Source organism: Schistosoma mansoni, chromosome 1, assembly GCF_000237925.1.
Source record: "Schistosoma mansoni strain Puerto Rico chromosome 1, complete genome".
Lineage (NCBI taxonomy): Eukaryota > Metazoa > Platyhelminthes > Trematoda > Strigeidida > Schistosomatidae > Schistosoma > Schistosoma mansoni.
This window is the reverse complement of record NC_031495.1, coordinates 48,754,745-48,779,594: the sequence shown is the minus strand read 5'-3', so window position 1 is coordinate 48,779,594 and position 24,850 is coordinate 48,754,745. Positions and strand designations below refer to the sequence as shown.

The 24,850-nt window shown below is 35.3% G+C and overlaps 1 protein-coding gene across 1 annotated transcript; it reads left to right on the top strand.

Annotated features, from left to right (window-relative positions):
• Smp_147980 (putative zinc finger protein) lies at positions 1 to 24,106 on the top strand (the record flags this gene model as incomplete). The annotated part of the gene is made up of 11 exons (XM_018794671.1): positions 1 to 91; positions 165 to 222; positions 2,004 to 2,090; positions 5,929 to 5,987; positions 7,765 to 7,819; positions 9,293 to 9,382; positions 11,199 to 11,285; positions 15,132 to 15,218; positions 16,490 to 16,665; positions 23,308 to 23,550; positions 23,927 to 24,106. Exons 1-11 carry the CDS (start codon positions 68 to 70, stop codon positions 24,104 to 24,106), a joined length of 1,146 nt encoding a protein of 381 aa, XP_018649060.1. The 5' UTR covers positions 1 to 67.
• Positions 24,107 to 24,850: the final 744 nt, after the last annotated feature.

Sequence of the window (24,850 nt, the reverse complement as noted above, 5' to 3'; positions counted from 1 at the left end):
ACCTTGAGGTATGTGCGTGCTTCAAAGTAAAATGTGCTTTGCGCGTTACAAGTGACTACCTGGAGATATGAACGTGTTAATGGATAATACCGTAAGGAAACATTCCAGATTTACCACTTTGGTTTTTTGCGAATGAGACTTTATGCACTTACAACCTTTTTTAGAACTACCGTAACGAAACTAGCAATTGTGGTATTGTAAGTGCCACTTCGACCTCCGAAGGTGCGTCTCACCAAGTTTTCCAAATTTATTTTGCTGAGTTTCACCTAACATGTGTTTTTGTTACACGAAAATTCTCAGATGTTTTTACTTGTGTTAAGAGGCTTGCTATTATCTTTGACTAGTTCTAAACAACTGTTGATATATGATTCCGCCAACTGACTTCCAGCTATTCGATTTTATGCTTGCACAGCAAAGCTGAGTCTTATGTCCTGTACTGTCTCTGGTGGTGTCTCCCAGGGGTTCTGACACCTGCTGTGATGATTAAGCCACTTTAGTGAAGCTACTACATAATCAGAGATTGGTAGGCGTTTCATTTCTTTATCGTACGTTTTCATTTTCTGTCCTCAAAATAGTTGGACCGATTTGTTGGCTCATTATTTAAACTACGTGGCTCATAGAATCTATAAAAGGCTTCTGTAATGACTGTCAAAGCATACATATTTCCCATTAGCCCTTTCATTTTCGGTGCCATTTCCCCAAGATTTTCTATAACGGCTTCCCGAAAATTCCGCCAAATTGGGAGATTAGGTTCAACGGATTAACCTGATAAATTAAAATGCGGGTTTAACAATGTTCTGTCTATATTCATATCTCGAATGTGTCATATTTCCAGGTTTCTTGGTTCATTAGAATACGTGTTTTACTACGATGTTGGGTCTAAAAATGTTCCATTCCCTTCTCCCTTAAAATTACAACCAGATAGGTAAATTCCTAAACCTGTTTATATGTCCCTTGGTATTCGGTATGTGAGTCACAGATACCTTATATAAAGGCTAGCATTGTCCTTCGTTCCGACAACAGAACACATTAATGCTTCCTTTGACTTTCGTAAGTAATAAAAGCTGCGTAGTCTATAATAATCGTTCGCACTCATATAGGTTCTAGCGTCTTCTTGGAACCAATCTTAAAACAGACCAATGTCATGTATTTTTGTTCACAGTTTCTGTCATATATTATCCCGCGAAAAAATAAACCTATAAACTTACTGAGTATTGACTTCCTGAGATGCTCAACCATTTTTTATATTACCATCTCTAAATGGTGAAAAAATCAATGACACTAATAACAATGTCAGTAGATTTATACCATAAAATCCTATCAGTTTACTGCAAATTTTTCAATAGAGACCAAAGTCTTCTTATATTTCCCATAGAATGATCAAATATCTTCTTGACTATTTGTTAAAAAATTGTAAACACGTTCCAGCTTGTTTTATATACAACCTATTGGTTTGCGCCTTGGTTTCTTTATGTCAACTAAAATCAATTGCGTTTTATGTGATCTGGATCATTCCCATCTTTGCCTTTAACGTTCTTACAAAGCGACCACAAAACCCATAAATTCGTGACTCTTTTCGCTTCGTATTTACTTGGGGTTTGAGGTCACTATGTACAGTGGCTTTCTGACAACTGTAAGCAATAAATAAACATGTGCATCTGTATTATCTCACCCGCTGTCTATCTTGCTCTATTTGGCTCAAGCTTTTTGTCAAAGGATTGTTCGCGTAGATCCCACCTATCGAATGTCTTAGTATGACAGGATTTAGACTGGCATTGTCATTTCTTAAAAGAGGCATATTATTGGTGATACGAAACGTACCTCTTAATTTGGAAGATTTACCACGTTGTGTTTGTTTGGATGTTCGTTTAACAGTACAGATCTGTAAACTTAACTGTAACCCTCTGTAATGCATGAGAACGTGGGGAAGTTTTACTGGTGCAAAGTTACTTAGTCTTTTTTACCTTATAACCTTCAAGTACAATCTCGTTTCTTCCTAATAGATGATCAGCTGAGTTTATGTTGTCTGTGTGGTCAAACGTTTCCAAGCATCAAGTCCCTCCATATTCACATTAATGTTGTACACGAAGGTAAGCTTATTTAGAAATTTCAAACTTGATTTGCAATCATCATTTTAAAATAATACTACAGCAAAGGTTCGTTGTCATGGGGTTGACCAAAACTATGTTTGACTTTTATGTATAGCTAATCGAATTACAATAAAGGTTTCTTGTTCTAAGTACTCATGTTCAAACTCTGCTCCAACTATATTAATTTATATACCCAAGTGGCAGTTGATAGATATTTTTATTCTAACATCTCGGCTTGATTGCAAAAATAGTTCGTCCTATTCTTTGTTCTTTTCCTCTTTATATTCGATCACTACATATTTTGCCCATTAGCTCCCGACTCACATAAAAATTCATTTTTTTACTGTATTTGAATTAATAATAGTGTTGCACTGGAAAGATAAAGCGAACTGTTGGTTTTATAATTTATGTAATATAAATATGTACTACGCTTAACGTGTTCAACGTGTGCCCATATGTGCTAGTTCAGTCATTTTTAGTAACAAGTTTGACCAGGTATTCTTACGTCTACCATAAATATCTTTGTGTGAAAATACTTTTTAAGTTCAGGAATTGCATCCTTATTCCTGTTAACGACCTACGTTTTTTGTCTAATCTGAGCCATGTCAGTAGATGCAGACTACCTGGCTGGGGTCTGTGTGACTATCGTAACAAATGGTTAGAGACTCTGGGTGACATGTCGCAGGTGTATACACTCTTTATCTTCCTTTGAACCTTGAGATTAAAATTGCTTCATATCTGTCTTTCTTCTTGCACTATACTCTTATATACAACCTTTCTTTTATATGTTACCACCTTTAAATTAACTACTATGAATTCGGTATTCATCTTGTTGTGCTAATGAGGTATGGCAAGTTGGACCGATGCATATGTGTGCCTGGTCCTACGTTGTAGCTGACTAACTAAGACCAGCGTTTCTATCGACATTTTCGTAGGTCTACGTAAACCGCTTATCTAGATTTGATTACATATAAGTGGTTGTTTTAGACAAACGTGTTGACGGAAATAATAATTCGAGATTTTAACAGTTTAAAGATCCCCATAGAATATTCAAAAAATGAACAATATTTGAGCGAACAATCGTTTTCAGTAACTTCATGTTCAGGCTCTACAGTTATAAGTCCATAATTTACAAACAACACAATTTTGAAGTATATATGTCGTAACAGATACAAACGTTCACCATTTTTAACATATAACATTGTCAATTTCGAGATTTGTTAAGAGAAAACTTGAGAGCCTTCAGCATTAATTTTGAGTCTGTCACAGACTAGTTGGTATATCAAAGTAGTCTGTCCGCATATAATTCACTCAGATTCAAAGTTGTGGGCCGCATTAGTCCAAGTATGTACCACAACCATTGCTAATTTTAAAACTGATTCGGTTGTAATCAGTAATGGCATAAGTCACTATAAAGTCGTATATTTCTATTAAATTTCTTTAACCGTTGGAACGTTACATATAGCAGTAACATTCGCCATGCATGTAACGTATCAGAAATTAGCCCACTGGTAAGATGGGGGAAGATTGTGGAATTTTTCCACAACATTGAAACAACTGATGCAATCGTCTATGTCATTTAAGGGGTAGTTATAGATTTCAAGGCCACTTATGAGAATCGAGAAACCTGGTTTTCAAATCCGTAGCGCTTGTTAGCTCCAGGTTCTTGTTAGAATCTGTGACGTACGTACCTATTGTGGCCACAAATCATTCTGATGATACATCTTTCGACGTTGCTCTATTGCTTTTTAGATCAGATAATTAGGTTTGAAACTACTTTGTCCGACGTGCCAGAAGACCCAATAACTATAACCAGGGACTGACGACAGATACAATGTCTCCTTTATTACTTTCGATTCCCCAATGAATCGTAGCGTAGATGTTGTTCAAAATCAGTCTAATTACCAATTTTCAACAAAGCCCATTTGACAGATATCACAACATAGATGCTCTAGTTGGGTGTTTAGGTCTAGAATAGAGCTTTTCATCCAACCAGTGTGAAGTCGATGTTCCCAAGTTGAATATTACAGATTATCTTCTGTGGTGACATGGAGTGTCGTCAGTTTTGCTTAGTCCCGTACGTCTAGTCTCACGGTTACTCGCTCGGTGGTTTCACCAAATGGAAAGTGTTTCACTGAGTAATGCAAACTTGTACATCATTCTTTTCACTTAGATGTTGGAGCCAGTTTATCAGTCACTTGAGAGTCAATTTCTGTAATTACTATAGATTGTCTCAGAAATTAGTAATTTACCTCAACAAGATATCTACCTTCATATCTGCTTTACCGTAAACTGAGAGTGGAGAACGAGATCCCAGGTCTGGCTTGTATGATGAATTTCCGTATGCTCAGGAAAAAAGCTAAGGCGCTTAAGCCAGTTATGGCATCAGTTAATGGTGTCATCGAATATTGGTCTAAGCCATGTTTATAGATGGATACTACTTAGTTGGGGTGCGCGCGACAACTGCAATCAGTGGTTAAATATGTTGGGTGTCACGGCTCAGGATCTTTCTTGAATCCCATTATTCTCTCAGATTTTTTTTCCACTATCTTTTCAAACTATATCCTCAATTCTCGATCTTTTTTCATTATCTTTGCTATTATATTATTTCTACCTCCTTTACTATTGATCTTGTTAATTTTTATCTCGTGGTTATATGCTTTGGCAACTTTGGCAAGCGTACATCTTATCAATCCTTCACTTTGGTTAGGGCTAACTACGTTTATTCACCGCTATTGGACATCATTTTATCTCGTAAAGTCTCACTGGCTATTAGTTAACTATGTTGATGATGACTAAGTGACAGGGGAAGGTCAGACTACTCACCATCGACTGTAACAAAGCATTTGAGACCTTATCTTCATATTTATAATTTTGTTTAGACCATAATATTATACAATTCAATGAAGGCTTCTATTAGTGTTGTGAATGATCGTCCAGGCGTATTGGTTTAGGTCTACTGAATAACAGCGGCTAGATACTTTGAAAGAAGTAGTTTAGGAACGAACACAAAATCACGGTTTCATTCACTTCCTATCTTATGATATTTAAAGCTGTTATTACTCACTATTTATTTTGCAAGATTACTCTATATCCTTCCTTATTTCATTACCTTTTCAACAAGGTACGTTAACTTAAATCTTATTATATTTTTGTGTGAGACTCTCTGTCAGTCTTCCTGCTCTTCTTTGATGATCATCACAGATGATTTATGCTAACTTACAGTCTGGATTTAGTACTAATCTAACTCATGAGGTAAATGTCTCATATACAAGACTTGACAATTCACTTTGTGGACGCCACTGATATCACTCGGCTGTCCAAACAAAAGTATTTAAATTGGGGTTCGAACCTACTGTTGTGTGTGCTACTTATGTCGACTTAAGTAGTACACAACGTTAGTCAGGTATATAATGTCTGGCAGCTGAAGGTTGAGAAGATCAGAGAGAGAAGAACGGGAACAGAAAGTCATTGATATGGAAATGCAGGAACAATGAAGTCTGAGACAATTAATGAACAGTTTGAAAATGAAGTATTGGAGTATGGTTTTTCTATTTTATCAAGTAACTGTAATTTTGTGCTAAATATATAATCGGTTGTGCTTACCTGTGTTCTCCTTCACTACACTACGAACTGTTGGTCGAAAGCTTAGTGCCTTAACCACTATTCAGCTACTACTTGTATTTATTAAATAATCTAAATTTCTAGTCTAATTTCTCCATCAATGCAGAATGTAAATCTACGTCAGGTAGGGCGAGTAAAACGTAATGTACCTTGATATAAATCAAAGAACTAACTTTGTAGAAATACTAATTATTTTCTTCTTTGATTCTTATAGAAGTGGCAGACTCTTTTGATTTTCACTTAACTGATGGTGAAAACGACGACTCTCATTCAGTAAGTTAAGACTATTGGAATATTTTTGGAGAGATTGTGAAAATATGTACTTTCTTCTGCATCTCAAAAAAGGACTAGTTTTTACTATTTGTTATATGTCTTTAACGTAATCTCTTTTCAAATTTCACTCGACCAAATATGGTGATTATCGAACCAAAGTCCTATAATAACTTGAGAGATGCTAGAATTCTAATCCATCTATTTTTATTAGTTTTATGATACGTCATATATACTGGGATGTGTTAATCGTAATGAAATAACCGGACTCATACGTATTACTTATAATAAATGACACGAATATGAAATGGTAATCACGTTTAAACGACAAGAAGTTATGTTTATTAATCCCATTGTTGGCTCTTCATAAAAGAACAGGGGTGGTCATATCTCAGACTGGGTGACTGAATCAACGAGGAAACGCTGAGAAATAGTTTGATAAACCTTCAACTCCCCACTACTCACTTTCAACTTTAACAGGACATAGAAATCAAACCCTCCAACTCTTAGCAAAGTAAAAGAAACTTTGATTAACTTTATACAAGTGGGATTAATATTTTGTGACAGGTTGATTTCTTAAGTTTGAGATCTAGGTGTAATTCGGTCTCATCAGTTTCATATTTTAGTATTGAAGCCATGAAGACAAAATTAGATATAACGCTTGGTTTGTTTGCGTTTAGTACTGAATGAATTAATATATAACTCAACTGCGGACATTAAAAGTGGTCGAAACCATGAAAGGTCGAGCTCAATACCTGCGATATGGAACGGCCTATGGATGTTCTATCAAAAAAGGTATTCAAACATTGAAACTTACCCAGCAAATGCTGGTCATCACTCTCATCAAATGCTGCATTCGATGTTTTATACATCCTAATGTTTCCAGGCCTCGTCTGCCTGTACTTCGTCTAGTTTTAGATCGAAAGTATGACCACTAACTTCGACAGTGTTTTTTCTGGTTTCTACGGTGGTAATCATTAATACTCCCATTAATTTGACTATCGGCTTACTATAAGAATGGCTGATTTTTCTGGACTTTTCGTGGCACCATGGGTTCTACTAACAAAATCAGACTTTGTGTCTTGTCTCTGCATTTACCGGGACAGTGGTTTTCGTAGGCACATTGTTTGGTTAAATTACGTGCATCCTAACTCCTATAGATAAATAATGAAGCCTTCTTCAACCCTCTAGCGGATTAGTTAAGTAATGTGGTGGATCCAGAAGACTCAGGTCCAAGATTACATAAACTCCGAAATCTCCTTAATTTTTAGATTAGATCGAAGTAATATGCTTGAAATAATTTATCTATCGAAGTTCGGCTGTGACATTAAAATTCGATCTATGGCCATAATCATATTATTCACCAATATAGTGCTAATGGCGATAAATTTCGCAGATTGATAACATCAAGTGAGATCAATAACTCACCAAAAGGCTTCCAGAGTTGCTGAATTCGATTAATTAAAATGATAGACAATCTGACTATACTTCTCTTATCTTTCCCATTTTAAGCAACCATACTTCATGGTGTCATTAAAGTATAAAGTCTGCTATAAAACGGCTCATCGTGATGGAGTCAGAGATAAACTAAAAAAAATGTAGTTTGTTTTCATTATATAACTTTATTGGAATGCTGAAAACGTCATATAAAATCCCTGTTTCAGCAATTTTACGGGAAAAATAATATTCTTACATGATATTGTCTTGCTGTACTGAATGGTAACATCATTTTATTCAATATGTAACAATCGTATTCTTCATGTTCTTTATGTATTTATAGGTTACCTTAGGATCGCGGATCTCACTGTCATCTAGTAGTGAGGAATTTATATCTAGTAAGTAACCTATTTAGTCCCTTGGCAAACAGTCATGAGTTGTTTGGTCTGCTTTAATTTATCATTCTAAAATACTTAAATGATATTAAAATAAAAATAGTTTCTTGTCACAGATGATCCTCATTCTTAAGTTTTGCTTATTAGTTATGGATTTTTAAAAGTAATCTAATAAGGCTTCACTTCTATTCTTATGCTGTTATTATCCGCAACATTTCGAATCCTGTGAAGTTTACAGTAAATTCTAATGGTTTCATTTTACTGTAAACTAAATTGAACTCTCCACTTCATCATTTCTTGTATTTTTTTGTGCTCAACTATTTTGATTCAGTTCTTAAGATTGATGTTTACGAATATTTGATGAATTCTTGTAAAAATCACTGTTAAGCATAAAAATCAGTTTGGATTTCGCGTTTGTTTACTATAACACTGCAAAACCTTTGATACTAAAATGCCTTTTAAAGTCTTCCACAACTGCAATTTATTTAGTACCGAATCTCCCATTCAACCGTGAAAGAATTTTGTTGCTTTTTTCAGAGAAATTCCTTTTTTATTGTCCAGGACTCATTTGTACGCTACTTTTTTGAATATTTATTAGTGTTACTCAAACATTAGATGTACAGATTTACACACTCAGCATTGAAGTACACTTCATGTGTATGGCTTATTGATGGTTGTCTAAACTGAAATAGGTAGATGTCTGTATCTGCATTAACCACTTAGTCATATATATATATATATATATATAATCTTTTCCCCAACCATATTCTTCTTTACTGTTTAGAATTATTAGAGCCCGAACTGGAAAACCTGTTAAGTCTTTAGGTGGCTGAATACATATTTATGTCAGAAGGGGTTTCGTGTATATTACAGTAATTTCAATAGTTTAGATCATGAGTCAATTGAAGTTAAACCACCATGGAAAACCTGGAAACACTGGACGGCCGTTTCGTCTAACTTCAACCAATCTACGAAATTGAGCAACCATCCACCATTGTCTTCAGTGAGTTACTATCTTACAACAGGCCCGGTTGAACTCCACTGGTCACTGCTTCTCACTAAAACTCCAGGAAATATCTCCTGAAGTCAGTCACTAGTGAGCATATGATTATTATCCAAAGGGGCTTTTTGTGGAGATTTTAGTAATTTTATAGTTGAATCATGAGTTCATTGAAGTTAGACATTAACACCGTTGGATGCCGACTCAGTGGTCTAGAGGTTAGGCGCTTGCGCGCAAGACTGATAGGTCCTGGGTTTGAGTCTCGCGAGGCGGGATCGTGGGTGCTCACTTCTGAGAAGTCTCACAATAGGGTGAAACGGCCGTCCAGTGCTTCCAGCTTTTCCATGGTGGTTTAGCTTCAATGGACTCATGATCTCGACTATTGAAATTACATATTTATGTATTGGTTTGTTCATATTGTGAAAACTTTAACACTTTAGTCATTCTAATAATATCCTCTTTACTTTAATATCCAGAGCCTGAAACTCCAGTTGTTTGTCCTAATTGTAAAAAGTCGTTTCCTGGTCTCACAAGTTTGCGAGTTCATATAGATTCTGTACATCATGGTGAGCGTTTATACAATGAATTGACTTCAATGTTTATTGAATATATATATAAACTAATTATTCAATGAAGATAGTATGACTTACCAGACAATGAATGATTAATCAATGCTAAAAATTAAAGTTATCAAAAAACTAATATCTTTGTAATTATATTTGAAAGTTGCTAATAGTAAGGTCTCGTATCAACGTGATATGAAGTAGAAAAAGAATAAGTGGCAAACTTGGTCCATCTGAAAAAGCCATAAGAACGATATACATCAATAAAAACACAATAAATGAAAAACTAATTTTCTTGAGCAAAAGTATACGAGCCTAAAAATAATTGTCACAAATTTCTGACCGGTTCTTAGTCAATCAGAAAACAGCTTTTATAAATTGATACTTTATGAAAAAGAAAACAATAATATTGCAAAGTGTAATATTTACTTCGACAGATTCGTGTGTAACTCGAAGAGACAACAACGTATAAATTCGTCTTTATGGATAAAGGTTGTCCATCTCAAACTCTTATAAGGACCTGAGCAGATTCTTAATCGTCTCTATGTTATTACTAGTTAGAGTTAGTTATTTAAGATTCAAGTTTGGAGCATGAAGTGACATCAGCTACAACGTAAAATGCTCTACAGTAATATTAGTGAATTAATTTCGGGCGAGAATAGAATTTATGGACGACCTTTAAGCGATCCTGAAGTGACCTTGGGGGAAATTCACTTGCTTACTAGGATCAGAAGATAGATTGAGATTAAGAGTTCGACGTGATAGTTTTCATCACGAGCTAACCTCATCTGTAATGCTGAAATACTGTTTAGCCATATGAATGAATGGATTCCGCGCCCAAATCCAAAACTTGCTATTTTAAATCTCATTGGTTCGTCTATATATTGTAGTCTCACTGAATTTCGTTCATAAGCGCAAGAGACGCTATCTAGTTAGTTCATCCACAAGATGCGATGTCACCAAGTTAAAGTTCGTTTCAGGATTAAGGGGTAAGTTTCAGGGATAGTGTCGACTTACCTATTATATACAACATAAAAAGATGGAATTAAACATTTTGACGTCATTTTAAACGTTTTGATCAGTATAAAAACGTATTTTTGCCGCTTGTAATAATTGACGTTTGGATTTCGCGCAAAAACGTAGAAGTCGCGTTCTCGATTCTGATTGACTCGTCCCTAGAATATATTTTTGCTATATCTTCTTGATTCGTTTGTTAGCACCAAAATGTTAAAAACGAACTAATCACTGCACCCAAATTTAAGCTTAGGCTGAACATGTAACTGGTCGGATTCTCTCCTGCTAGTTGTAAAGTAAATACATTACAAATACTAAAATCATATAGATCGTTTATTGACAAATGTTTTTTCTGTAGAAGTTAACTTACTTTGGTACTCATCCATATAGTTTCTTATATAGACTGTTGTAATTAAAAGTGGTAAAATATCATTGAGGACCACCAACCGTTTGAAAGACTGGAAATGTGAAGATAATAATTGGAGATTTATTAAGAACAAATACAATTGTTTCCCACAAAATCATCAATAAGTCCTTGATAGGATTTTATAAAAGGCAATTATATAAAGTAATTTACACTTTTAATCATTCAGAGTAGTGAGACTTTTTGAAATGAACACTAAACAAGAACTTTCGTCGAATACCTCACACTGAAAGCATTGTATATGTTTCTTCTTTGGGATATTTTTATACCGTGAATCTGATTTTGTTATCAATATCCATCTTTATAGTATATATTTAGTTAATCTTCTCATAAATTTACTTCCAACTAAATAGATTTGTGTGAACATTTATTATCCACTAGGTAATCGGATACCTCAATGTGATTATTGCATGAAAAAGTTCTCCACTTTATCCTACCTTCGAATGCATATTTCTACTGTTCATGAAGGTTAGTTATCATTTGAAATATTGCTGATTATTTGGTTATCCAACAGCAAATACAAGAGCATAACAACTTGTTCCAGTAATCTAAAATAAGAAGCAGATCAAGTACGTTTGAAACATAAAACCAAAGCTATTGTACGTGTCCAACTTACGGTTAGAATGTACAGTGATAGCGAAAGCGACGTTTAAATAAAATTATAACTAATAATCGTAGGAACACTACAATTAACCTTCTGAACTAAATTTTAAGCTTTCTACTTAATAATAAAAGTGTCTTAAAGCGAGATGTGAGACTTTTTTGCTCTCTCGACTCTGTTTATTATTGTGTCATCGTTAACTGTTTTTCATTAAGCAGTCAGTTTAAAAACTGTTGACTACAGTTGATGTGTGGGCGAGAATGACAATGATTGGTTGTCTTGATGAGTCAGACATTAGACAGGATGACAGGTGTTATATGTGTTATATATATATTCCCCTATCCTCATTATGTATTAACTGTTCCTTGTTGATGGACACTTATTGATTGACTGTTCTTTGTGTCGGATTTTGGTGTGGAAATATATTGACGTTATAGTCAGGCTAATCTCGTGTTCTTGATCTGAGTTGTGTTGAAGTCCTGTAGAATAGACACTGGGTGGGAATCTAGTGTAGATATTCGTCTGAGGTAAATTAACGTCCCATATACGTGTAAAAAGTAAAAGGACTGTTATAACCAGAAACCCTAAAATTATAATCAGCATCCTCTCAAATTTATAACAGTAAATATCGTTTATCCAATATTTCTTGTTCAACGTAATAGTCCTGTATTAATTGCACACGCTTGTGTGTTTATACGTTTTTCCTAATCAGTCAGTCATCTACAACGTAGGACCAGGCACATATATGCATCAGTCCAAGTTGCCACACCTCATTAGCACAACAAGATGAACACCAAATTCATGGAAGCAGTCACTTCAATGACAGTTATACATAAAAAAAAGATTACAAATAAGGATATAGTACGGGGAAAAAGAATTAGTTCGTAGAAAGAAAGGTATAAAATAATTTTCATCCCATATTTTAAGGAAAGATAAAGAGTGTATCCACCTACACAAGGTTTATGTACTTCTGAGGTACACCTTTCAATGACAGACACTGCCACAGAACCTCTCCATTTAAAGAGTCGAACACTGCTTTTAAGTCAAGAATGACCACGATTGTCGGACACCAATAAGTACGTCTGTGTTCCAAAATCTGATGAATGGCGAATATGTAGTCGATGCAGCCACGACCATGTCTGAAGCCAGCCTGATTTTCTCATGTTTGCAGTTCACGAGTCTTAGTTAGGCATCCGATAATTATTGAGGCTATTATTTTAGATGCTATATTAGTCAAACTAATCCCTCTATGGTTATCACAGGATGATTTTGACCCCTTATATAATGGGACGATCAGTGATTGCGTCCAGTACCCAGATTTTGGCTAGAATATTAGTCAACGTAGTCGCTAAAATTAAACCATCATCCATCTGGAACCAATCCATCTGAACCAGCTGCTCTTCCTCGTTTCAGATTGGCTATAGCCATTTCAACTTCAGCTAGATTCGGGGAATCTACTTCAATGTTCCATTCAGACTGTCTGAGAATGTTGTGTAACTGTAGAGTCGCTGAAGACCAATTTTCTTCATTGAAAGGAATCGGTAATGTATAGTTTGTACCTCTGTATCTCCATCTCTTTCCCTCCATTATTTATTTATCTTCCTCCCCTCTCATGATGTTATGTTTTGTCTCTCTTAGTACTATGTACTAGTTTATGCTTCGCATCTTAAACATTAATAATGGGTTTTATATTTACTTGTGACCATCAGTTTTTCTTCGTACTTCTAGACAACATTAAAAAGTTTTTGTCCATTTCAGATCATAGGGTGATAGTAGCATGAGCACATCAACTCACCGATTCAAGACCGTTTCTGTATATCCCAACATAGCACTTACTACTTGTCCCCGAATATACAAAAATATAATGCATTTACTCGAGCTAAAGCACATCTATTACAACTTGATGATATATCTTTCATTGTTTTGTAGTCTACTCGACATAATTCAGACAATTGACAGTTTTCATTTATTTATACACCAGAATACATAGAAATAAAATCGGATTTATTTCATATCTCAGTCTAAGTAATTAGTTTCGTATGTTCAAAGTAAACTGTTTGCGAAATCTTGCAAATAAACTAAAAATAATCAGTTTTAATTACAACTGTTGATCAATATCCATAAATACGTGTTGCAATAAGTATTATCGTATTATTTTATATCGTGAAATCAAAGGTCACTGAAATTGGTTGTTATTACCTCATGTCTATGTATAACTTCATCTCTGAAAGTGTATGTTACCTTTAAAGCAAATTAGAGCTGTGCACGTTTCGTATATTTCTCACTCCAGTATTGCTAATAGTAGTTGCAGCATTAGTAACTGTAGCAAGGTTCCCCCTTTTTTATAAGATCCTCCTGGCTTTTACATAAAAAATCACTCAAAGCTAGAAGGTGGGAATGCATCGTGAGGAAATTTTCCAGTGTTGCATTTTTCTTGCTTATTCATGCAATTCCTGCTTATTTGCAAGCGTGTCTTTGAGTGCGCGTGTATTTGTTTTCATGTAACTACCTACGCTTTGTGGTTAAGTCACTCGATTGGTACTTAAATTCTTAAATTAATACCTTGTTTAATGAAATCATACACAAGGAAATTTTAATTGAGATCTATCATACGAATCACAGGGCTACTGATATATTCACATGCTTCCTGAAAGATGGCTAACTATATAGATTAACAGTTTTCTACTGCGCAACTGTGATAGATAACTATATTGAGATTGAAATTCGAAAAAAAAAATACAATTATGGCAAAACACTACTTTTAAAGTCATTGTGAAACAGTTTATTTCGTGTAACTGTTTTACACTAAGTGTAAAATTGGTTTCCGTTACACTTATTAAACATTTCATAAAGAGTGCTTCATTTCGTAGTAGAAACATCACAAAACTTCATTTTATCTCATAAATTTACTCCCTTGTGATATGAAGTGTGGATGCAAACACCGACATTTTATAACGTCTAAAGTTTTCCCACCACTACTATCTGCCTCAGTGCTAAAAAAAGATCTTATTATCCATTATATCCTTCAATCTCGATGTTTCAAATTCGTGTTATTGGTATGTAATAAAAAGAAAACAAAAAAACCTCAATATTATTCTAAATGATTCAGTATCAAAGTGGGGACGAGTGTGGTGTGGTCTACTTATATCCATATAAGTAGTATATGGTGTGGGTCAGACATAGAATGTATTTTGGCAGAAGACCGATGAGGAAAGAACTGAAATGAAACGCAAACGTCTGGAAAATGCATGAGCAATGGAATAAGAGAAGAAACAGTGAAGATTGAAACAATTGGTTGTTAATTTGCAAATTGACTGTTCATTGTTTGGTAATCAGAATTTATTGAGATAGTCTGTAATCTTTGCTTAAATACATTCGATTGTCCCCAACCAGTCGTGTTCTGTTCACTACACCGGTACTGAGTCCATCTGCCTGTAGTAACAATTAGAGGAAATCAAGTGATAATATCGGTATAGCGAACGTAATTCCTTCAGTGTAATAAATCTATAAACTAAACTTGTTTCCCTGACACTAGATTTTAATGGTCATAACTTTACGCCATGAACAATATCGCCTTTTTTCCACTGAAATGTTTCGTAATCTTTCAGAGCATTTTCGTTCATTTAGTAATCATTTAGTTTTATGTTTATTTTGTTTAAACAATAACTGTTATCTTCCTCATTCTTCAGATATTTTTTCTAATTATTATTCAGGTATTCGTGCATATGTTTGTAATATCTGTGAGAAAAGTTACACTCAAAAGCATTCTTTGAAAAAACACCTTAGAAATTCCCATTCAAGTATGTTTCTACGTTCACGTTATCTGTGTTTAGGGATAAAACTGTAAATAAATCAATAGTTTCAATAAAATATAAGATTTTAAAAAATGAAGTGTAACCAAGATATGTGGGTCAATGAGACTGTCCTGTATACCGAACTAAATTAGGTGGAGTGGGGCTCAAAATTGAGGATTAGTGACTGAAAGTCGAATGCCTTAACCTTTAGGCGACCGCTTAGTGGTACTCAGCGCACAATCATTTTACAAGCACATTTTACTACATCAGAAAAAAATAGCAAACTATACAAGTAATTACCCTTCCTAGAGAATAGCAATACCATTTCCTTGAAATCACGAACTGGTCTAAGTTAGACAACCACTTTAAACCTGGGAGCACTGGAAAGCGGTTTCGTCCTAGTATAGGACTTCTCGCGAGTTCACATCCGCAACCCCACAACTGGGAATCAAACCCAAGACCTTCAGTTTCACACTCAGACTCTTAACCTCTAGGCCACAAAGCAAGTATTCAGTGATGTTCATGTCTAACTTCAATTAATCCTATGTATTGTGCGACCATTTTGAATTGTCCTCGGTGTGTACATTCCTCACACTCGACACGATCGGACTCTACTGGTCACGTCTTCTTACTAAAACTTCGGAAATTTTCTCACCAAGCTGTTTACTAGTAAGCGCATGGTAACTGTCAGTATGGGGTTGTGGAGATTGTTTAATTTCACTATAATCACGACGTCGTGGGTGCACAACGCTGAGGAGTCTCATACTAGGACCAAACAGCTGTCTAGTGCTTTCACACCTTCAGTGGTTATGATTTCAATAAAATTTAAGAATTCTTACAACCCTACACTTATAACTATATCTATTTAAGTAGCCCTAAGTACGTATGTATTTTATTAAATATCTATGCAAAAAAATGAGATTGATAAAGTTAGTGCAGTTCTTAAATATATCAAATCTTGCTTTCGTGCAACTCACATTTCACGGGTAATTTTGATTAACTAGTGAACATCTTTCTCACATTTCGGTTGAAATTAAGAACAGACATAACCCAATAATTATCACAAATTTTACATGGACTCTTTTTAAATTTGAATAAGATAATCGCTGTATTCTCGGATGATAGAACAGTTGACTAGTCAAATATTATCAAACAGTTAACCGTGTCCTTTGACATACTTTTGCCTTCACCTCTCCAAAAGGCTTGTTGCAGGTTGTCTGAACACTATAATTTATACTATCTATCAATGATGACCTGTACATCTTTTTTCTATTTAGTCTCATTCAGTCAAGGCATACTAGATGATTCAGGATCAACTAATGGGGTACAGAATAAATCTAGTCAATCTGCATGTTCCAATGAGATGCGTACTTTCAAATCACGTAAAGGGTTACTCGTTGATTCTCCAATTACGCCTAATTCTTCTAGTCCTAGTCCATCTAGATCGAATGAAGTAAGTGTCTACTTCAGTGATATGATTCAAATTCACCATTTACTTTCTCAATGTTCTTTTATGTGCAGGTGTTCTATCCAAATCACTTTTAGTTTAGGAATATTATCAATTATGTATCTTAGCCAATTTTCTTTGGGCTACTCAAACGTACCACTTTTAGGAGTACAGAAATATTTGTTGCATGATTATTCATGGATGCCAGATTTATAGTTAATCTTATATTAATTATTTACTTTTAACAATAAAATTAGAAAACTAATTTCTTATGTAGGTTTGTTCAAGTATATTGACAAGAAAGTACGCTGCTACTAAATAAAAAAGCTACCAAACCTTATGAAGGTTTTAAGCGGCTACTTCAAATTGTACGATTTTTACTCAATGTTATTATATGTTTATGCACCTGGTTTCAGCCACATGTATTGTGTGAAGGATTTGTGATACTGTGGTGTATGCTGCTTATGTCTATCGACGTGAGTAGTACGAAATACCAATCGGAAGTGGAAAACCTTGCAACAGAAGTGTTATGACTTTATAAAAAATAGGACGTATGCTAATTCGTTATTGATTTTACGTCCGGGTTTTACCACGTGAATTATTCACTGATCGAAATGCGACTTTCCTAATCTCAATACTGTACCAATCAATGACGTTCGACCAGTATGAGTAGTCTAGCGTCTTTATTGGTCCCTTGTCCATCTAGCACTTCCAATTGAGTCCAAAAACACCAATTGCAGCTTCCGTTATGCGAATCATTTATTTTAAGCATACTCTGTTTATATACCAGACAGACAGACCACATCACACCATAAAATAGAAAATAATATTTGTACAAAATCAAGCCAAGTGTGGCTGTGAACGTAGGAGACTATAATTAATAAACTGAATATAATTTAGGGACAGTAATTCGTATAATAATAATCCATAGGTCAAAATGAAGCTTATAATAAGATAAATATAAATATACACAATCTAGTTACTCAATAGTTAAACAATAAGAATATATATAGAATAATCGTCCATTAATAGGTCCCGGAAATTACCCGTACTTATGTCTTCGCTAGGATATAACAAGAAGGCTATGAAAGTTAACTTGAAGGAAGCAGAAGCGGAATTAGAAAGGAATTGTTAATCTGAAGAATCATACAAAATGTGAAAGACAAATGATGGAAATTCGCAAATAAAGTATTTCATGTATGATTCTCATATTTTACCAAGATACTCTGTAGTAAAGTGCATTGGTCATCCTTACTTGTGTGTTCTCGTCCATCACAATATTGGCTAGTTGTCAAAATCAATATAATTGAGGCCCAGTTACAAAAAAACACTAAACAAAAGCTTCAAATTTAAATGCATTAATCATTAAGTGCTGCATAATGTACAACCTAAGTGGTCAGCTCCGAAATACAGTGTTTTTATATATTTAAACTATGATATTTCACTACTAGAAGTTTGTTTTGTCGTATAACATTTTTGAAACACTTATTACATAAGTTCACTTCATCTTACTAATTGCTCCACTTCCATATTCTATGATAGTTCCATAATACTATTCACAATAACTTTTCCTAATGATTTTATATTACCTGTAATCAAAGAATTTTCATCGAAGTTTACCATACTGTGAATCTTAGGTGGACGGTCCTGTTTCATTGAAAACTAAGAATCACCAAATCAGTTGATAACATAAATGTAAGTCAAAGTGATTTTCTTGTATTCCTTGATGTTACATTCGGACAGCATTACATAAAACTGTTGTGGTACGTGGTGTTATTCAATACAATTACAGGTAATCCAGTGTACACGCAATTTTTACATACGGTCTACGTTAAAAGCCCTATTTTCACAGAAGTTACAACTAATAATTACATGATCTTAGAAGCTTCTTAATTTCGATGGAATTTTCTAGTATTTGAAGTCACCTTCTAAATTTATAGCAGGCAACTACACGTCTTCTTACTAAAACTTCGGAAATTTTCTCACCAAGCTGTTTACTAGTAAGCGCATGGTAACTGTCAGTATGGGGTTGTGGAGATTGTTTAATTTCACTATAATCACGACGTCGTGGGTGCACAACGCTGAGGAGTCTCATACTAGGACCAAACAGCTGTCTAGTGCTTTCACACCTTCAGTGGTTATGATTTCAATAAAATTTAAGAATTCTTACAACCCTACTTACCTAAGGTTTAACAACAAAGGAAGTGCATAACTGTGACTTGTCACTTAACCTTGTTCATAAATTATTGACTGCTACGTATTTGTGAGTATTTTGACAAATTATGTCGCTAATTCCTCTAATTTTTAATGTACTATTCATATAAGGTTACTGCTTCAGACTTATCTTGTGTAAACCTATGTGTTTTGTATCATCTTAGTTTTTCATCACTTCAGTGGTAAATAACGTAGTTTTATGTACTGTATATGGGTCGATTGATATGTTTTGCGTTTTTCTTTTCCCTAGACATTCATTTAACAGATATTCCTTCGGATAAAACTTTCGTGCAGCGTTTTTGTATTTAGACGCACAAGTAACCATGGACATCCCGATCTTCAAGCTGAGTTTTTTTTATGTCTACCTCATCAATTAAACTGACGTCTACCTCAGTTTATATAGTTTCCATTATTGCATTTATGTAGTTCAATTGATAACCTTTTGTATGAAAAACCGGTTTGCTGTAGATTTTTTTCGAGTTTTTCAAATTTGGTTTTCAAACAATTGATTACTAACACATTCTTTATATTATGTACTAAATCTAATACTTTTGCTATCTGGACACTGTTCTTTAAGCTATTTTTGGATCAAATCTTATGTTCATCTGTATTCGCGATCTCATCTAATGTTGAATTTTTCAAGTATTTCTGGACTTTGTCTTATTTCTCGATGCTTTGTGATGGTTGATTTGACGAGTTGAGATATATATATATATTATTATTATGTGACTGAAAATTTCAGAGCTGTTTAATCTTATTTTTGCTCTAATTTTTTGTGGTACGTTTTTCACAGGAAGAGTTTCAATATATGTGCTCTTACCGTCTTTTTTATCTTTATGATGTGAAGATTCGGTCTACATGGTAATGTTTATGTTAGTAAATGTCAGTCTGACAAAATGCGTATGAAACGCATACGAAACAGTTGTATAAAGTGCAAGAATTTGAATAGTTCGAAATCACAACAATCCTTATAAAAAGAGTACTATATCATCGATTAGTTACTAAATAGAATTTTTGCTAGAGTAAGACTAAATCGGACTGGAGAGAGGAAGGCGGGTTAGGATAAAAACATGCTTGACCAGAAATAGACGAATGAACACGGTTCTTGTTTTTCTGTCGAAAGCCTGTCTCACAGTTCAGAATAATGCGTAATAAAGACACCTGTTTTCCGCTTGTGTAGGTCCTTCTAACCGAGACAAAAATCTTTTGTTGCTTTGTTCACATGACAAAGCTTCTAACATCGTGAAGGGGCTCATAGAAAATTACACAAACAAACAAATGGGAACAATTTTTACATGCTCAAACTATATAAGGTCTATTCCTTGCACTGTACACCTAAAATCTTGGTTATTGAGACTGCTTCCATATCTCCTATAATCTCGAAAAGTGATCTTCATACCTCTCCACATTCGCGAAGTTTGTCGATCTTGCTCAGCATGAAACTGCACAGATGTACAACGTCTCGTGTTGCCACGCCAAATTGGCATAACCCATTACAAAATTAGTAGAAGTTATAAATATTTTAGTGACATAAGACAGATATGACTCCAGAAGAAAGTATTGGTTTGTTATCAAAAATTATACGATAATTTAGAAGCTCGTAAACTAAAGGAAGTGAAAGCATCAATACACCTAAGTCATGTCACCTAGTATCTCTGATCGCGTAGAACCCAACCAGAAGGTCTGCATTCGCCGATATGGTTCAGCTCGACAGTTGATGACTTTATGGACTGATGACGTCTTACTTATTTTTATTTAAGTACATAAATATTGGCCCAAGGAGACACCGAATATATATGCACCACACTTCATCATTAGATTCGTTTGAGAGCTAGAATACTGCTCGGGCGCGCGGACCGGAGCAGGTGGTTCTTCTAGGTGTCCACTCCCCGAGCCTTTGACCTAAAAGTGTAATCCACAAGGCACTGGTGTAACGTACCGAGATGCAGTCTCATGGTAGCCGGTGACCAACGATTGCTTCATACGCCTTTTGTTCCCTCAGGATCCTGGAGCCCATGTGCACCATTGGTTTGGAATCAGGGTTTCCCAACTCCTCTAGGTGGATTCACCAACCCGGTTAGAGCGCCGGACATTTACTTTCCGCCCTCTCAATTTCGTAAACAACAGCCCCGCCTCTAGAAGGCTGTGAATAAAACTTCCATGACAGGCTGTACATGCACGGCGATGTGAGAGCGGACGCTTCACACCCTCAACCGTGCCAGGGCCGCACTTAACCTTGTTCTAACCTATCACTGCACGAACAAACCACCTGTGGAAGTAGTTAGTTGCGAATAGCACGTCCTAACCATGATTCACGACCTCATCAACCGATTTCATCCCTACCTAGCACCTTACGCCTAACCTTACTTGGTCGTTCCATGATACTCAAATAATTCAGCCCACAGGTCTTGTACTTTCAAAAATTGTAGAATGATGTGAAGTATGCTGTTCCGCAGTATATTCACTCTTACGTAGACAAAATTATATCTCTACTCCACAAGTGATGTAAGTTAAGAAAAAGGCAGATCGAACTTTCCGAATCCATAACGAAATCTGATTTGATGAAACTTTTAAGACTTATGGGGGGGTCAATGCAGTCGATTAACGTACTTCTTGTCACTTGCTTACTTACGCTTGTTACCCCTCGTCGAGGAGCATAGGCCGCACACCAACATTCTCCACCCAACCTTGTACTAAGCAATCCTTTTCATATCTGCTTCTATTTCCGGCGCAGTATGTTCTTTAGCTTTCCGGATTCCTAGTTAGGGCTCTCCTCGTGATGCAGTTTGGTGATTTCCTTAATGTATGTCCGATCCACTTTCAACGTCTTTTCCTAATTTCCACTTCATCTGGAAGCTGGTTTGTCCTCTCCCATAAAAGACTGTTGCTGGTAGTATCCGGCCAGTGAATGTTGAGTATTTTGCGTAGACAACTGTTTATAAATACTTGTACCTTCTTGACGATGGATGTAATAGTTCTCCACGTTTCAGCTTCGTACAGTAGGACTGTCTTGACGTTCGTATTGAAGATTCTCACTTTGAAATTAGTTGACAGTTGCTTTGAAATCCATATGTTCTTCAATTGTAGGAATGCAGTCCTTGCTTTATTAATCCTCGTCTTTACATCTGCATCCGATCCTCTTTGTTCATCAATGACGCTTCCCGGGTCTCCTTACCACTAGTTTAGGGATTTAGACGGACCGCTACTGAAGTGAAATTTTGCAGATAAGGCGATAAAAACATTGTTGATCAAAATAGTGCATTATGGTGTATTCAGCAAACAGGGCTACATTACCTGCGTATTATAATTCAATAAGTAAACCTAGATAATCAGTCCCTGGAATGAGAATGATGTTTTCCGAGGCGATCATTAAATGTTAGGTAAAAGTGCAGTTAGTAGACGAACATCAACTGAGGTTGACAGTTCTTCATAAACTCTGACTCAATGCCATTACGGGTCTGGAAGGCTTGCGTTAACTTTCCTTACAGTTCGTTTGGTAAAATTAAGGAACTGAAGGGTAGCTGGAGAGCATTTAAACTATAACGTCCAGTCTTACGTATGTTTATGTTAAGCATGTAGTTACCTTGTGTGTTGGTGGAGTATGAGGTGCATTATGTTTGAGAATCTGAAAAAGGAAAAGTTAGTTTATGACTCACGATGCTTCTACATTTAATAATGAAAATAATAGAAAGCAGTTGGCGGTAACAACCGTAAGATTAAAACAATCGAAACCAGAAGTTGCTAGCGACAGATTTGAAATATATTAAAGTGGTCTTCAGTGTGTTACGACTATCGCTTCGATCTTTTGACTGAGAGTGGATCATTCGTTTTTTCTCAGAAGCCATCCAACTACCTCCTGCATTTTTGATGTTTGTTTTTTTGAAGAGACGTCAGAGATTTTCCTTCTAAAAACCATGCGGTGTACTAGGGAGATTTTTTTGGATTATATCTACTTTATGTCCTTTATTAAATAAGCGTTTACTGGAAGATAAGAATTACAATGAGAGCTAGTAGTAATCAGGCCTTACAGATATTAGATCCTTAATAATTATAAGATATTTACATAAATTCATCCGACGTAACTAATTATTGCTAAGTAACTCAGTGATAGCGAAACAGGCTCTGAATGAGGTGTAAGAACCGATATATACTTTGGAGGTGTTGTGTCCTCTGCGCTGATTTATTCCGTTGTGAGGTTTCAAATCTTCTTCTTCTACACGACTGCAAGTATTTGAAATATTGCGGCGAAACGTTGAACTAAGGGAGTATTCAGAAAATGGATATGTCACTAGAATCTGCTTTAGTACTTATGAGCAAATAGAATTATATAAAAAATACCCAGAAGTAGTTTGTATTGATTCTACTTACAACACCAATAATAAAAAGTATTTATGTTTTTTTCCAATTCCGCTTTGTGGATATTCTTTATTCCAGTTGGTAATAACCGATAATTTTGGACGGGGACGTCCTATTCCGTTTGCATGGACTCAAAAAGAATTTCGAACAGACGTAACCCGGATCTTGGATAAATTCAGGGAAATAATGGGGAATACATCAAATACGCAAACGTTCGTTATGGATTGCTTACGAGCAGAAAGCGCGGCTGTCCGCATTACACATAGTAGTGTAAATATAATTTTGCGCGCCTTTCACGCATGTCACACTTTTCGTAAAATGGTACACCAATCGCGATTTTAATGAAATCGCCTTTAGGATCGTGACAAAATCTTGAGAACCTACCTTGGTAGGTTAGTAACCGCAGAAACTGTTGGAAGGTATTGAGTGAAATATACTTATTCTGTAGATTTAAGTAGTATTTCAGAATTATTAACCAAAGAGACAAACGATTAGGTCAGTATCTGCACTGATTTTGGATGGCTCGTAAAAGTTTGTGGGCTGCAGAGTTCACTGGAAATGTTTTGACTCTCGGTAACAACACGAATAATCGTGTGAAATCATTGAATCGCCAACTGAAAAGATACACATACAAAAGCGATAGTTTGCATAAATGTGTGTACAAGGTTTTCAAGTGGAATGTATTAACATCGGCAAGGATAACTGTTTAAGAAACGATCATAGCCAGCAGATGCTGTACTCACGATGCCCCACGACGACTACTTCCGTTGATCAACGTACTTACTCCGTTTGTATGGACGAAGGTTTTATTCGAGCTAAAAAAGATGCGTTTTGTTTATATGGAATACGAAAATGGCGACTGGTTGTTCATGCTTGATTACGGCAAACATTATGAAGTGGACGCAAGCACTTGCGGATGCATTTGTCGAACATTTATGACATGCCGATATCCTTGTCGTCATATACTACTGGCATACGTAAGAAGGCGAACACTTACAAGTAAGCTTAATCAATTACGAAATAAATAAACTGAATAGCTCATTATATTTTTAGACAATACAGTTGATGGAAGATAAATAACACACATACCTTCCATAATAACCAGTCAACATCATTACCCAGACGGAGCGAACAGTATATACGGATTCAGTAAAGTCAAAAGATACATAAACAACAGATTATTGAGAAATATGGTGAACACTTTACGATGATAATAGAGAGGAAAGTAGACCATTTTTACTTAAGAAACATCAATAACTAGGTTGGACTGCAATTTCTCAAACACTTATTATTGTGCAGTCCTCTTTACGATCAAAAATACTGTTCAGAATGTAACGAAGTGTGGAGACGTGACAAGAACTGTTTACTGTAAAAAGTTCTTTGTGTTTGTACTTTTGATTTCACAATATATGCAACTTGTAAACTGATTTTTCTGTATCAAATGTTGCTGTTCCTGTACCAGTAGTAATGATGCATCAATAAACTGTAGTGACCGGCCAGTCTCGATAAGAACACGATTGGAATAATAGAAACAATTATTATTATTGTAACCAATTGTACCAGAGATTGTTTTACTGTATTTGTTTAACTGTATCCGTTTCACTTCTTGTTCCATATACCG